The following is a 15,943-nucleotide window of genomic DNA, read 5'->3' on the forward strand; positions in this document are numbered from 1 at the left end:
AATTACTTCATGTCCATGGTCACATTGGCAGGATATTTAATGTCTATTGTTTTCAAAGTATGATCTTAGTGCGGTTTGCTTCCCTGACTCCAAAGACTCCACCGTAGGGTATATGAACTGATAAAGTGGGAAAATTTAGCCTACAGATTGAGGGAAGCTACTGAAGTAAAGAGACAGCTCTATTAGTTTAAGACATTTATCCAGTATGGATTAGGACTACCCTAAATCATAGGAAACAGAAGTCTCCGAAGAGACTCCCACTCTGTACCTCTATCCCACAGATTAAATTGTATACTACCCTTAAAGAAGTTGCTACAATAATTCAGCTCCACACCCTTCTGCTTCCTTTTTAAATAAATAATACTTTCAGTAGTATCTTGACTATCTTGTCCTGGAACTCAATGTTTAAACCAGCCTGACCTTGAACACAGAGATCCTCCTACCTCTGCTTCCTGGGTGCTGCGAATAAAGGCATGTGCCACCAGGGCTGGCTTGATTTTTTTTTTAATCACTAGTTCTTTCTTCTCCTGTTTAATAACTTTCTTTCCCATTCTTTTATTTAACCTTTCCTTCTCTCCTTTGCTCTAGTCTTCATTCCACTAGCTTATTATTGTCACATTTACCTTTACTAATTTTTAACTTTGTAACACACCACATTAGTTTTGTCCATTTCTGTTCTATGGTCTTTATGATGTATGAGCTGGATTTAGTTGAGGGTGGATTTTATTTTTTGGTATTGTGTTTGATTTGGTGTTGTTGCTGTCATAGTTTGGTTGCTTCCTTTGAGAAGTACTAGAGATGGAAGCCTTAAAAGTATGAACAGACACATAAAACCAACAAAGACGCTACCAGCAAGAGATAACCAACTTCTCAATTACTGAATATACAAACATGCTACAAACTAGATGAATTATATGACACAAATTAAGCTAATCAGTGACTTTATAGAGAAAATAAATGAGATCTTCAACTCAGAAAGAAGCAGCGACGAAATTATGAATATTACCAACATACCACAAACAGTTCAGCAAGAGGGGAAAATCCCTCAGGTGTTGGAAGTGAAAGTTCATTAAACAACAGTGAGAATTCTACATCACCAACACATGACTCAAACATGACAAAAATATTAGGTGAAGAAAACTGGAATTAGAATTGAGAAATGCTACATTTAGGATCAGTTTGTTAGAAAGTACATGATGAATGCAAGTCATATTTAATATTCTATTTCAGTAATCTTTAAATTACTTCTCAGTTCCTAGCAATGTATAGGAAAGACAAGACAGAGTGCTGCTGTTCATCAAATACAAAGATACCAATGTAGTGAATTTGCAAGTACTAAATACTAAAAAAATCCATGAATAATTTTTTACAGGTATAATAAAGCTGCACTGGTATCTATAAAGCAGATTAGCTATTAGAAGCGTTAGAAAAAATTCTTACCATTTTTACTATTTAAATAAGTGAGTCTTTGAAATGCGTTCACTGCTCAAATATATTCAGAAACAGATTACATATGCAATAAAAATTTTATTTTAATTATTATAAATTAGATTTTATACATACAATATTTAGCAATGATTTTAAAATAAAACCAAGATAACATTTAGTTCTAACTGTACAATCCTCCAAAACTCTCTCAACCACTCATATCCCTACACACACACACACACACACACACACACACACACACACACACACCCCCCAACACATACCGGAAGCACTAAGAGTTCATCAATTGAAGTTTCTGGCTCAGTAGGGTTGTTGTCTGTTTGCTTAGGTACTTGAGCAATACTATTATCACTGCAACACAGAAAGGAAAAGATTAGTGCAGTTGGGTGATTAAGCAAAAATAACCAGAGCTTTGAATCATATAGCTCACCTAGTTAAAAACTTATTTATGTTTTCTGCTAGCTTTTCTTGAAGAGATTTGTTGCTTAATATCTTCTCTCTTGCATTTTCAATAACCATTTGCTGAAAAAGAAAATCAAGACTAGTAAAAGGCTAGGAAAAAATATTATATCATTGAAAACCAAATCAAACCAAAGCCAATGCTTTTTCATCCCAGCAACTTGGGAGACTGAGGTAGGATTAAAATTAGAGTCGGGAGTTTGCGTTCAATCTGAACAGCATAACAAGACCTCATTTCTAAATAAATAATGAAAAAGCAAAAATGTCACAAAAAACAGCAGTAGACAGTTATGATAAATGCAAGTAGAAACCCAAGTTCTGATGCCTCCCTCCACATTTAGTCCTGAACAATGTTTTGCAATTCAGAAGTGTTGTCACAGATCTTTCCCCACCTTGGTCTTCAGTACATCTAAAACGCAGTTCTACACATTATTTTGTCACACAATGCCTTTCATTATCTGATCCTGGTAAAATGCTCAATTAAATCAAAGAATCCGGCAATCACAAAGAATTTTTACTTGGTGCATTTGGCATGTGTGTGTTCTCTAAGTATAACTTTACAGTTACAATTCTCTATTCAATATGCAATTCTGTTCTCAGATTCATACCAAAGTTCATAAGCACACATAACTATTTAGATATACATCAGTGTTTTTAAATTTCAGACTATTTCAAGCTGCAAACTTTGGGAAGGTCACTTACTTTTTCTACTGCAAATGCATTTGGATCTTGTAAATTCCTTATTGAAGAATGAGGTCCAGACGATGTGAAACTCTTCCTTTGTGATTCACTGAAATACATTTTAAGAGCTTATCTTTTACTATTATATTTAACAGACCACATATATACATCTTGAGTTCATATTTTTTTCTTCCCATAAAAACAAAGTTAGAAGAATAGAGAAAGCATTACCAGACATAGATTCAAATGTAACGGACAAAGTTAGAAGAACAGAGAAAGCATTACCAGACATAGATTCAAATGTAGTGGACTCGAGCTCTAATAAACAACGACAAACTACAAAGATGAAAAAAAAAAACAAACAAAAACAAAACTTAAAAAAAATTAGCTATGTGGTCTCAAGTCTATGAACTCTTGTTACTTTTATCCTCCTCTTCCTTTGGTACTGCTGGAGATTTAACCTAGGGCTTACACATGCTAATCACGTGTTATACCACTGAGCTACACACCCAGCTCCATTACCTACCTTATGATAGAATAAGATCAGCTGTATTAGTGGGTTTATAGAAAAATAGTTAATTATTCATGAACTTTTATAATAAAATGGTCAAAGTTTCTGAAAATATTTTACTGTTTTATGCGGTTAAATCAGAAGGCTTGTAATAAAGGAGACTTTTAATTAAAGGAAGCTTGTAATAGTCAAGTCTTTAAAAATTAGAGAGTGCTCACAGTGAAAACTCTTAATTAAAACCAAAAACCAAACCTAAAATAAAATAAAATAAAAAAAAAATCCTCAAAAAACCAAAAACCCCAAACCTACTGGTTGACAGATGATCAAATAGATAAAAATCACTTATAGGGGCTGGAGAAATGGATCAGTGGTTAGAAACACACTAGCTATTAAAAAATATCCACATGGTTTGCGTACAACTGTCTGTAATTCCAGTTCCAGGGGATCTGAAACCTTCATAGACATACATGCAGGCAAAACACTAGAGCACATAAATTAAAAATAAATAAAGTCATTAAAAAAAATTAGAGCTCTGATCTCTTGCCCTGGCCAGCGGCAGTACACACCTTTAATCCCACCACTTGAGTTTTAGAATTAGGTGGATCTCTGTGAGTTCAAGGCCAGCCTGGTCTACAGAGTGAGTTCTAGAGCAGCCAGGGCTACACAGAGAAACCCTGTCTAAAAACAAAACAAAACAAAAAACCAAAGCCAACCAAACAAAACTCCAAGGGAAAAAAAGCAATCACACAAAAACACCACTCTGATCTCTCATATTTTGTTTTTAAGAAATACAAGCTGAAGTAGAACAAAAAAATTTTTTTCTGGAGCCGGGCGATGGTGGCGCACGCCTTTAATCCCAGCACTCGGGAGGCAGAGGCAGGCGGATCTCTGTGAGTTCGAGACCAGCCTGGTCTACAAGAGCTAGTTCCAGGACAGGCTCCAAAACCACAGAGAAACCCTGTCTCGAAAAACCAAAAGAATAAAAAAAAAAAAATAAAAAAAAATAAAAATTTTTTTCTGGAAAAGACACCTTAAAACATGCTGGTATGATTCAACTTCATGTGTTCTTGTGGACCATAAAACTAACACTACTTACATTCATTTAAGAGAACACTATAAACGAGAAAGATCATCTGAAAGACACATATTACTCTGCACATCACTACAGAAAGTGAGTGAACAGTAAGATACACCGTTGATTAAAACACAACTCGAATTCAGTGAAGTCAGAATGCTGGAAAAGCCATTTATGGAATGAATAATAGTCCCAAGAACTTAATCTAGTCTTTTTACTTTACTCACAATGTACATATTCACTAAACTCTATTTTGTCCATCTTAAATGGCTTGGGGCAACATGTCAAGCAAGTATAAGAAGTAATTACCTTTTACGCCTACCAGGAGACATTAAACTGGTATTAGTTTTCCTTTCCTGAGGACCAGGTATGATATTTAAAGACTCTGCAGCTGTATTTTAAGAAAACACAATAAGTCAAAGAAACACACATAAACTTGTAATGACATCAGAAACATTAGAGACTAATTATTTTTTTTTTTTTTTTTTTTTTTTTTTTTTTTTTTTTTTTTTTTTGGTTTTTCGAGACAGGGTTTCTCTGTGGCTTTGGAGCCTGTCCTGGAACTAGCTCTGTAGACCAGGCTGGTCTCGAACTCACAGAGATCCGCCTGCCTCTGCCTCCCGAGTGCTGGGATTAAAGGCGTGCGCCACCATCGCCCGGCAAGAGACTAATTATTATTCTATACTAAAGTCCAGTAAACATTCACTGAGTAATACTATGAGCAAGGCACGGTACAAGATAATAAAATAAGAGCTATGCGATAAAGTACCTATACCTTTAAGGTTTTACACTTAAAAATACAAAAGAAATATAAAAAAGAAAATAAGTATAAAAGAAGTATCAGCTGAATGCTCCTAGTGTAGAACAGGATTTGAAGAAAGACAAATGAACAGTCTTTTTTTTTTTTTTTTTGAGACAGGGTTTCCGTGTGTTGCCCGACTGTCTTGAATTTAGAGATCTGCCTGCCTCTGACTCTCCAGTGTAATCTTAAAGGGCAGTAATAAAACTCCTCCTTAGAACAGAGTCATGAGCTCTGAAGTCAAATCTCAAAGCACATATTAACTAGCTTCCCACTTCTTACTATTCTGTATAAGTATGTATATAACAAGAATTATATTAGAACTTTATTTCTAACTTTACATCTAGCTTCAATACTCAGTTGGAAATATACAAAACAGTCAACACATAAAGACAGTCATATATTGGGAAGACGTTCCAGGAGGACAGACTGGTAAAATATAATGTATATTCTGTCAAAAAACACAATCAGGTCTTTCTTATTATTACCCCCAAATTAAGAATTAGATGAATTCAAGGATGGACTTCAGTTTGATTAGAATAGGGAAGAACTGTAGCCAAGATGACTCCCAGATTTTAAGTCAAGATTTTTTTATTTGAAGGCACATAGCAGAGGATAATCTTGAATTTCTGATCACCCTTAGTGCTGAGATTACAGGTGAGCCAATTTTTATGCTGTTTCATAGTTACATTCTTGCTGCTGAACTACTTGAAGTCTGCTCCTTTTATAAGCTCTCTCATCTCTCTCTTGGGTCATGATTATGTATTATAAATGGAAGGCATTGTACAGAACTTAAAGAATAAAACTTAAACTTACTAGTTACAGTATTTTGTGACTGTGACTGGTTGACTACTACAATATTTGATCTCACTGGAGTTGAAATTTGACCAGTTGGTTTAACAGCTTGTGTGGCTACCAAAGAAGAAGTGGTAAATTGTCCCGAACCATAAGGTAAAACGAGTAGCTCTGAATTGACGGGAGCTGCCTGAGATGCAAGCCACCTCTGTCGTTTGATTTCTGCAATTCCGTTTCTTGTTCGGGCTGAAACACATGGGCATTACAAAATTAACTCATTATCAAGAGGCATTTCAGAATCTGACCAAGATTCTATATGTTGTATGGCCTATACACTATATAGACTAAAAGACAGCCTTGAAAACATAATATAGCTTTATGCAACAACTTCATGTAAAACAAACTAAAATAAATACATTGTACTTCACAAATCCCAAAATACACCTGTTCTTCAATAATTCATATTGATGTTTCCCCAAATTTAAGATATTAAAAATTATGGATTAAGAATGCTAGTACTTAACAGTCAGCTAGTAAAACTAGAATATATTTTATATGAATATACACACACGAAAATGTATATTTACATATGTGCATACATATATGGTTTTAATTCTGTTTTAAATTGCTAGGGATCAACCTCAGGACCTTGTGTATGCACTACCAGTTACCTATACCTCAAGTCCCCTCAACTGTGATATATGAAAATGTCTAATGATTGTACTTAAAAAAAAGCAATTAAAAAAATATAGATTTAGCACAAATGTGCTGTTAGTTAAAACGATCATGAGAAAGAGTGTGATTGCTTATAAGTTAAATACCAACCTCTCTGATGGGCGGCAAACCCTGGAGAACTTTGCATGTTCCTAACAAATAAAACAAAGTAGTTATTCTTTAAGTATTGTGTTTTAGATGATATATATCCTGGCTTAGTTATGGCCAGAGATAATGTAAATTACGAGTTAAAGGGTGATTGCCCTAAGATAAAGAGTCTACATGTGATTTGTTTTAGAAGAAAACCAAAAACATATAAACACCCATACAACATAATTTTGCTGATTAAACTTCTATTCAAATTGATAATTATGCACTCGAATGCTATGATATCAAGGTATAGTTTGATCTGACTTTAGGAACTTGATATATTTAAGTAAGCCACATATAAATAGTCATCCTCAATTCAATTTTGTGACATGAGACTTTCCTATAAAGAAATCCTGATTCATATTCATCAATACTTTATAATCTCAGTTCAAGACCTCTTGCTGTCACATTTATGACTATGAAATTATATTGATCCTATATATACGTAGAAAAGTAAACATAAAAGTTCATAGTAGACAGTAATTATTTTTATATTTTTTTAGCTGTATTCATTTTATGTATGAGTGCTGTATCTGCATGTACACTTGCGTGCCAGAAGAGGGCATCATATCCCATTACGTTATGGTTGTGAACCACCACCACGTGGAACTGAACTCAAGACCTCTGGAAGAGCAATCAGTGCTCGTAATTGCTGAGTCATCTCACCAGGCACCAAAAGTAATTCTTATACTGTGAATTTTAATTACTCACTAACACTGGGTAAACACTCATAAGCACTGTGTTCTTATCCCATGAAATTTGTCAATTTTTATCAACAAGACCCACAAAACTTAAACTGAATAAAGATTTTTAATACATAAAATCTTAGAGAAAACCTGAACCTGTGTAAAAGGAATCTTATGTAATAGCTTACCAAAACAACTGCTCCCCTCCCCACCCAAAAACCCTCAAAACTAAATCACTTTAAGAGACTGAGTTATAAAGGCCTATTTTTTGGTACGCAAGTACAGTATGTGAATTTGGTGGTATAGGTGTGTGTGCACACTTGTGGTACATTCAGTGTATGAAGGACAGAGGTAATGTTAGGCTGTCTTTCCATAATTCCTCGCTACCTTGCTTTTTTTTTTTTTTTGACAGGATCTTTCACTGAACCTGAAGTTCACCATCTTAGCTAGGCTGGCCAGTGGTCCAATGACCTTCAGGTTTCCAGGTGTTTCTTTCCCCTACCAACCAGGCTGACATTATAGGCAAGCTCCACTGTGTACAGTTTTTGACATGGGTTCTGGGAGCCAAACTCAGGTACTCATGCTTGTGTAGTAGACACTCTTAATGACTGACTGAGCCATCGCTCCAGACACTGCAGAAAATCTTTTGAATTGTTTCCAAGGACAGAAAAAGAGCTAGGGAAAGAAATACAGAGACAAAACTACCAAATAAGACGTGGTTCGCTGCCAGGAAGAAAGCATTTAGAGTCATTAGCCTAACTAGAAGACAAAAATGAGGCCTCTGCTATTTAGATGGAATATTCACTTGTAGCTTTTAAAGGAAGGGGTTTTCACGAGACTCTATCACTACATAAGAGATGCCAACACATATCTCAGCAGAGCTGGTATACTTCTAAGGATGCTGAGCTGACATTCTAAGGCTATGAACTAGGTAGAAGGCAATAAGTATTCTACCATGAGAGAATACTAAAAGTAGAAAATACTAAAAATACTGAAAGTAGAAAATTACAGAAGGAAAGAATCAGCTGAGCATGAAGTCAACAGTTCTCACATTACGTCATTAAGAAATGGTTGTCTAAAGAATTCTATATATTGGTCTGAACTGTTTCTAAGTTGCTATGCAAAACTGAAAATGTCATTAAATTTCTATATATTGCAATTTCCTCATTTGTAAACAATCTGTTAAAGTATGCAACAACAACAACAAAAAAAAGCAGGGCAGTGGTGGCCCATGCCTTTAATCCCAGCACTTGGGAGGCACAGGCAAGCAGATCTCTGTGAGTTCAAGGCCAGCCTGGTCTATAGAGCTTGTTCCAGGAGAGGCTCCAAGGCCACACAGAGAAACCCTGTCTCGAAAAACCAAAATAAAAGCATGCAATTTGTTTCAAATTATTTCTATTAAAGACAAAGAACTTCTACCACCTTCTATGAAACCTTTGAAATTCTCAAGATGCTAGATGTGCATATTATAAAGATCTCAAGTAGTTCTGCAGCCAAAGTGCATGTACATTCCTCAGCACATTGTAATGAACATAGTACCTGATCTGAGAAAGGGTGTGGTCTAGCTTCTTCCACAGAGATGACATTATTGTTGGGACCTCATTTGATGTTTCTAAATTGTAAGAGGAAATAAGCTCAGTTGAAGAAAATTCATTTTTCAATTTGAACAAAAACATAGATTATAGCAGGAAAATAAACAAAAACTTTTCTAAATTGTATAAGTACCACTGGCGATTGAAAAGTAAGCCTATTTGTAACTGTGAAAAGGGCCAACTAGGTGGCCTTATTTTCTTAAAACAGAGAATCAAATCCAATACTAGTAAAAAAGTGTGTCTAAAAAACTTAGAAGACTAATAATTTTCTAACTTCTTTGTATCAGAAAAGGCAAACTATAATTGTCCGAAACATTACAGAAATTCCTTTATGTATAAACTTAATTGATATCTTTATTAAAAACAGTTGTAATAATTACTTCTTACTGGGTTAAAAATTAAATGAGATAAAATATGAAGCACCTAACATGAAGCTTACATACCCAGGCATTAGTAAAGCAAGTTACTTTTCCTTCGGCTATTACTTCATGATAATTAATCTAACAATAATAGTTTTGATGATATGAACTATGAGAACAATGTCAAGAAAATAATCTCTAATTCCCTCTGGATTATGAGAAATTTAAACAATTATTTTATGTTTTGTTAACTCTGAGCCAATTTTTCGACTAAGTCCTATGCCCAGTTTCATATTACACAGAAGATTAAAATTAAATTGTCAGTTCAAAATATTTTAGCAAATATCAATGGTTGTTCATCATTATGATAAATAACCTAGAGTTCATTCAGCTTTATTTCACTTTAAAATGAGTTTTGGCTTATGCTTGTTAGTTAATATTTGGAGTTTTAGAATTTGTTTTACTCAATACAAGCAAAAATAAATTGTTTCCCAGTAAAATATATCTTATCAGAATAATATTAATTTTTTCAAAGCTTTTAAAACAATGACATCCAACTTCTTACCTTTTGCCTTCATGGCTACATATTCGTTCAAAATTGTTGTCAAGTTTTTTCCAAATAAGGACTGAAAAACAAAAGATCAAATATTACCAAACCATACAACTATCACTTTCCCATCATAAAAGCCAACGAAAGATGTAGACTGCAGAAATCCAGTAAGGAAAGGGTAGAGAAGCAGGCCACCAACATTCACTAAGGTATTTGTGACACATCTGACAGAAAGCACGCTATCCGTCTGAACTGTGCCTACAGGAGTCCTTATGTAAAACAAAAGCACGGTCATGAAAAGCAGTTTCCAGTCAGGAGGGAGATAATTCTGTTTTACTGTTTTAAAGAAATAAGGTCCCAGGTCTAACCTGAAAGCCACGTAAACCATGTAAAACTGAACTTTTAAAAATAAGTGTATGGGGCTGGAGAGATGGCTCAGAGGTTAAGAGCATTGCCTGCTCTTCCAAAGGTCCTGAATTCAATTCCCAGCAACCACATGGTGGCTCACAACCATCTGTAACGAGGTCTGGTGCCCTCTTCTGGCCTGCAGGCATACACACAGACAGAATATTGCATACATAATAAATAAATAAGTATTTTTAAAAAAGTGTATATGAAATACTCTTCCTGAGGAGCTCTACATTTCTGTTAACCTACCTACATGCCTTCCCTAAGCTCACTACAATGCAAGAGTAGTCTGTTACAACAGTATGATCACATACTCTTGAGGTTATTAAAATAGCAAGGATTTTGGAACCAAGAGTTCTGATTTCAAAAAACTTAATAGCATGTGTCAAATCCTTTAAAATTTACTGCAAACATATTGTACAATTATTTTAGATAATATTGAGGACGTATGTAATATACTGAGGAAGAGGTCTGACACAGGCAATTAGGTCTCTTTTCCCTCCTAACTTTCAATACTAGATTTCTTTTTTTGAGGGGGGGCACAGGGAGTAACAGGGTCTTACCACAAAACCCAGGCTGGTCTTGGTTTCCTGAGTGCTGAAATTAAAGGAATATGGTACAGTTCTATATTCCTAAGTACTTGCTTGGGAGGGTAAAGTAGAAGGACTATAAATTCAAGTTCTGTCTAAGCTACAGAGAAAGTTCAAGACCAATTCAGGTAAGTTAGGGAAAACCAAACTCAACGTAAGAAGTAAAATTGAAGCTGGGATATAGCTCAGACAGAGAGTGCTTAACCAGCACCAAGCTTGAGAAGGCAGATTTGCCTAAGAACTCGCTCCCCATTGTCTTCATTCTTTGTAAAAATGAATTGAATTTTGGGCATGCAATTTTCTTTTCAAGACCTCAGTTCACTTATCTGGAGAGATGGTCCAGAGGTCAGAGTGAACTACTACCCTTTCAGAGGACCAAGTTTCGTTCTCAGCACCCACACAGGACAACTTACAACTACCTGTGACTCCAGCTCCAGGGATCCGATTTTTCTTCTGGCCTCTGAGAGCCCCTGCATACATGTGTACATATTCTCACAAAAACAGACAAATACACATAATCAAAAAAAATTAAAGAACCATCAGACATGGGCGCTGGGTATGAAATGTGAGTGCTTTGGAGGAGCCACAGGTGCTTGAGCCGTCTCTCCTAGTGCTGCAACTCTTTCAAAGTGTTCAAAACTGTTTGGGGTATTCTAATCATCTTTTTATGTAAAATTAGAACAATCCAAATAATTCACTAAAAAGTCATCCTTAACATACAACTTCAAGTACCACGTGAAATCACGTAACTCATATTCCTTTTATATATAGATAGCTACAAAAGGAAGCGACGATATTTTCTTTTAATTTCTGGACAAAGTCTTGTTATATAGCTCAGGTTGGTCTAAAAGTAATGACAATAGTCCTGCATCAGTCTTCCAAAGTCTGCATTATAGATATCTACCACCTGACTAAATCTCTGTCTTCCACCTATGTGAATTAGGCAGTGATAAGTCATGTTGCTATGTGCCATAGCTCACTTGGCTGATGAATGACAAGGGTCTTGCTATGTTGTCTAGGTTGTCCCTAACCCCTGGGTTCAAGTGATCCTGTGATTATTAAGTTCCCAAGCAGATGGAACAACAGACACAGTGCCTCACATCATTAATAAGTTCATTTTAAGGCTTTGCTTTCCAGTCTTCTGTGTTGGTTAGCAATGAAATGTCCTATAAGGAATGAGTAACTCACCAGTAAGCAGGCTGGAATAAAACCATCAGTACAGTGTTCTGCATATTCTTTTAAATTTGAGCTTTCCAAAATAAACGTCTGGCACGTAGATGTGAGGTTTTCTTGTTGCAAGTAACCTAAATGACGAAGAGAAGTTCAAATACTTCAGTAATTCTGTACTTTTGATAAGTGACTTTCAAAATGCTAGAGCATGTAGGAAAACTATTAGCATAGCTTCAGGCAAACACACTGGTGTTTTACAACCTTTCACTAGGTTGGGTTGCAGTATGAAGCAGGGCAACTACAGTCATTGGCTCCTCCATAGGATCCAATTCTAGCTGCGCTTGTAAAAAGATATTTGACAAACAACAATCGTTGCATAATACATTTAGAAAAACAACAACAACAAAAACAAGGAAAGAGTAAGCAAGTACACTCCACTACTCCATGGCTTCGACAGTAACTAGGAAAGGGGATGATATATATCCATTTATTGGATTATTGAAATGCCATATTCTCTCAGTATCAATTACTTGTGTGTTTGACTATCTACTTCAAGATTGAACAAAGTGAACAGAGATCTTTGTACATTGTGTTAAAGGTCAGAAGAAAATTCTAATTTTCAATTTATAACCATTAAATTATATTAATATCAACATGAACTTCAACTTTAACAAGTAAAGGCTAAGAGGTTGTTAACCACTTAGCTCTATAAAAAAAAAGAAAGAAAGAAAGAAAAAAAAAGAAGCTGGCCCCCCAAATCCAAACAAAATAGAAAACTAATGGCAAAGGTTATAAAATGTTTAGAAAAACAAAAAGATAAACTTTTGGTCTTGAATAGAACAATGATATCCTAGGTATAATATCTGAAACAAGAAATCAAAGAAAAAGATAAGCTGATTTTCAACATTTCAAATTTCTATGATACATACTAAGGATGCCATCAATCCAGTAAAGTATGTTTTAAAATGGAAGAAAAAATTTGCATATCATATATCTGGTAAATGCTAGAAAGCAAACTATATAATGAACTTGAAAGGGTCAATAATAAAAAGGTAATCTAATTAAGAAATAAGCAAAAGCTCTGCGAAGAGGGTAATACTACAAACTCCTGGAAAGGCATTCAACTTTACTAGTCATTAGGAAAATGTAAAAGGAAAACCATTATTCCGTTCATACAAACTGGGACAGAAGCCTTAAACCCTTTATGATCTGAATCACTCTTGAAACCATGCTAAAGGAATTCAGGCAAAAAAAAACAAAACAAAACAAAAACACAAAAAACCACAAATATTTCAATTATAGGTGATGTCCAGAAAAAGCAAATCCATACATATAAAGAAGGTAACCGCTGGAGGCTGGGAAAGTTGAGACTGCTTATTATCGTATACATTTCCTGTCGGAGATATGCAAATGTTTTGGAATTAATGGTAGTATTGCTTATTAAAAATATTATATTCTCTACAATATTTTACTTTGTGTTATTTACTGCCATGAAAAAACCTAATTGTAAATTCAGCACATACTGTATGGAACTTTACTTGTTGCATCCTAATTTCATTTTAATTGTCTTACAATTCCATCTCTTCAAACAAATTAATCTTACAAAAGTTCCACAAATAACAATGCTCTTATTTTAAAGCCAAATGTATACTGTGTTGTTTGTTTGGGCAGCTCATCTTGCCTTAGCCTAGGTAGCTTCAACTCATTCTTTGGTGTTTAATATAATTTTCAATTCTTCAGAAAACTAATTTTTCTATATATACCGTATTCCCTTTGCTTATACTTGTAAGTCTTTTGTAATAACTCTAAGTAATCCCTTACATTGCTTATCCTAAGCGTATTTATCTGTGTTGGTAAAATACAGCAAGCAAAAAACATTTTTGTTTGCCTTAATAAATGACATCTAAAGTTTCTTCTTATTTTAAATTTTAAGAGTTTCTTCACTTGGAAATGTATATTTTTTTTCCTCGAGACAGGGTTTCTCTGTGTATCTGTGCTGTCCTGGAACTAGCTCTTGTAGACCAGGCTGACCTCAAACTCAAAGATATCTACCTGTCTCTGCCTTCCCTGAGTTTTGGGATTAAAGGAGTACATCACCACTGTCCAGTTGGAAATGTATTTTTTAACACAGTTTTAATTAAAAACAAAACAAACAAGGGCTGGTTCAGAGCACCTGCTGCCCTTCGAAAAGACTGGGTTTGGTTCTTTTTTTTCCTTCTCTAATATTTATTTTTATCTCATGTACATTGGTGTTTTGCCCATATGTATGTCTGTCTGAGTGTTGAATCCTCAAGAAATGGAGTTACAGACAGCTGTGAGCTGCCATGTGGGTGCTGGGAATTGAACCCAGGACCCCAGGAAGAATAGCTAATGTTCTTAATTGCTGAGCCAATTCTCCAGCCCTGGCTTCAGTTCTTAGCACTCACATTGTGGTTTTTAACCATCTGTAACTCCAGTTCCAGGGACCCCAAGAAACACCCTATTCTGACCTCCTACATACAGTAGGCAAAACAGTAAAAAAAAAAAAAAAACCAAACAAAAACAATAAAAAACCCCATCCTGATGAGATGGCCTATAAAGCCATTATATGACTTCCAACGAGGAAAGAGCAAGGAAAGAAAAGGTCATTTCATTTTAGGTCCTGCTCTGATCTGGGAATCAACTCACCACTTTCGTCTTGTAGTTAATAAATAGGTTTTCTTAATTCTAACTTATGCCTTAGATGAAGAAAAACAAACATACAAACATAGGGTATTTTTTTGGAGCACAAGAAACATTCAGAAACAAACAAACAAACAAAAACTCAAACCAAAAAAAAAAACAAAAACCGAAGCCAAACAACAACAATCCCCTTTATTTCAGATATCCCTACTTTAAAATTGCTACTATTGAAGATCACATTTCAGATGTATTATTACATGAATTAGAACGACAGGTCTGGCCGAGCAAAACAGCTCAGTTGTAAAGGCATTTGTTTCATAAGCCTGAGGATCTGGTTTGAACCCTGGGATCCACAGTGGAAGGAGGCAGCTGACTCCTGAAAGTTATCTTTTGGCCTTCACATGCGTGCACATTCACTCTGTCCAATATTTCCACCTTCATCTCTCACACAATATAATAAAATTCAACTACAAAAAAGCATTTTTCCCTGTTTGTGAAATATAACCATTGAAAAAAATGTCTCAGTTGGTATTCCCGAAGACTATGGAGGAAGTGAAGTGGCACCAGGATTTATGAATACCAATTGAGAACACACACAAACTACTGGAATCACCTTAGAATTCGGACAGTGAGAACTTTTCTTTAGATTTTGCATTAGATCCACCAAATAATTTTTTCTCATGGTGGGGAGTTCTGAAAGCATGAATCACCTAGATGTATTCAGTCACTTGAGAATTTTGACAGGTGGTCACTGTGAAACAGGACTCGATCAAGATTTTCCTTCCTGGAGAATATATATTCCTAAAAAGTGATATCATCCTAAAACAGGGTAGAAACTGCTTATGAGGGAATAGGAGTATTTCATTTTTATGCACATACAAGAGATATACATCTAATATAAAAAGATGTACAGTTTACTTGTGACATTAAAAATATATGTGAGGGGCGGTTAGAAAAAGTCTCCTCTAAAAAAGACTCCTTAAAGGGCATGACAGCGAAATGAAGGCTGAATAGCAATGCCCTAGAGAGTAATGTAGTTAATTCTTCCACCCTTAAGAAGAAAATATGATCAACGGTGCTAGAATACCTTGGGGAAAGAATATCAGACACGACAGTTCATGATACATTCTAAGTCAGTACATGCTTACAGAGCATATTTGAGAAAAGGCTCTGTGAAAATGCTGTATTACTTCTATTTGTTAAAGCAATGCTCAAGTTATAGTCACCTATAAATACCTGGGGCACATTATGTTCTACTCTTAAAAATATGCTTTAGTAAAATATGAGCTTCCAT

The 15,943-nt window shown here is 35.1% G+C and overlaps 1 protein-coding gene across 3 annotated transcripts in view; it reads right to left on the reverse strand.

Moving 5' to 3' along the window:
• Npat (nuclear protein, coactivator of histone transcription) overlaps window positions 1–15,943 on the reverse strand; it is a 37,967-nt gene that overhangs the window by 17,163 nt on the left and 4,861 nt on the right. For all 3 annotated transcript variants that reach the window (XM_075965900.1, XM_075965901.1, XM_075965902.1), the window contains exons 2-10: window positions 12,007–12,122; window positions 9,836–9,896; window positions 8,859–8,931; window positions 6,595–6,635; window positions 5,791–6,015; window positions 4,485–4,566; window positions 2,611–2,698; window positions 1,880–1,971; window positions 1,713–1,800 (exon numbers count right to left, since the gene is read on the reverse strand). In XM_075965900.1, the coding sequence (XP_075822015.1) occupies window positions 1,713–1,800; window positions 1,880–1,971; window positions 2,611–2,698; window positions 4,485–4,566; window positions 5,791–6,015; window positions 6,595–6,635; window positions 8,859–8,931; window positions 9,836–9,896; window positions 12,007–12,122 (866 nt within the window). The remainder of the gene's footprint in view (window positions 1–1,712; window positions 1,801–1,879; window positions 1,972–2,610; window positions 2,699–4,484; window positions 4,567–5,790; window positions 6,016–6,594; window positions 6,636–8,858; window positions 8,932–9,835; window positions 9,897–12,006; window positions 12,123–15,943) is intronic.

This window comes from Microtus pennsylvanicus, chromosome 3 (assembly GCF_037038515.1).
Source record: "Microtus pennsylvanicus isolate mMicPen1 chromosome 3, mMicPen1.hap1, whole genome shotgun sequence".
In the NCBI taxonomy this organism is placed as follows: Eukaryota; Metazoa; Chordata; class Mammalia; order Rodentia; family Cricetidae; genus Microtus; species Microtus pennsylvanicus.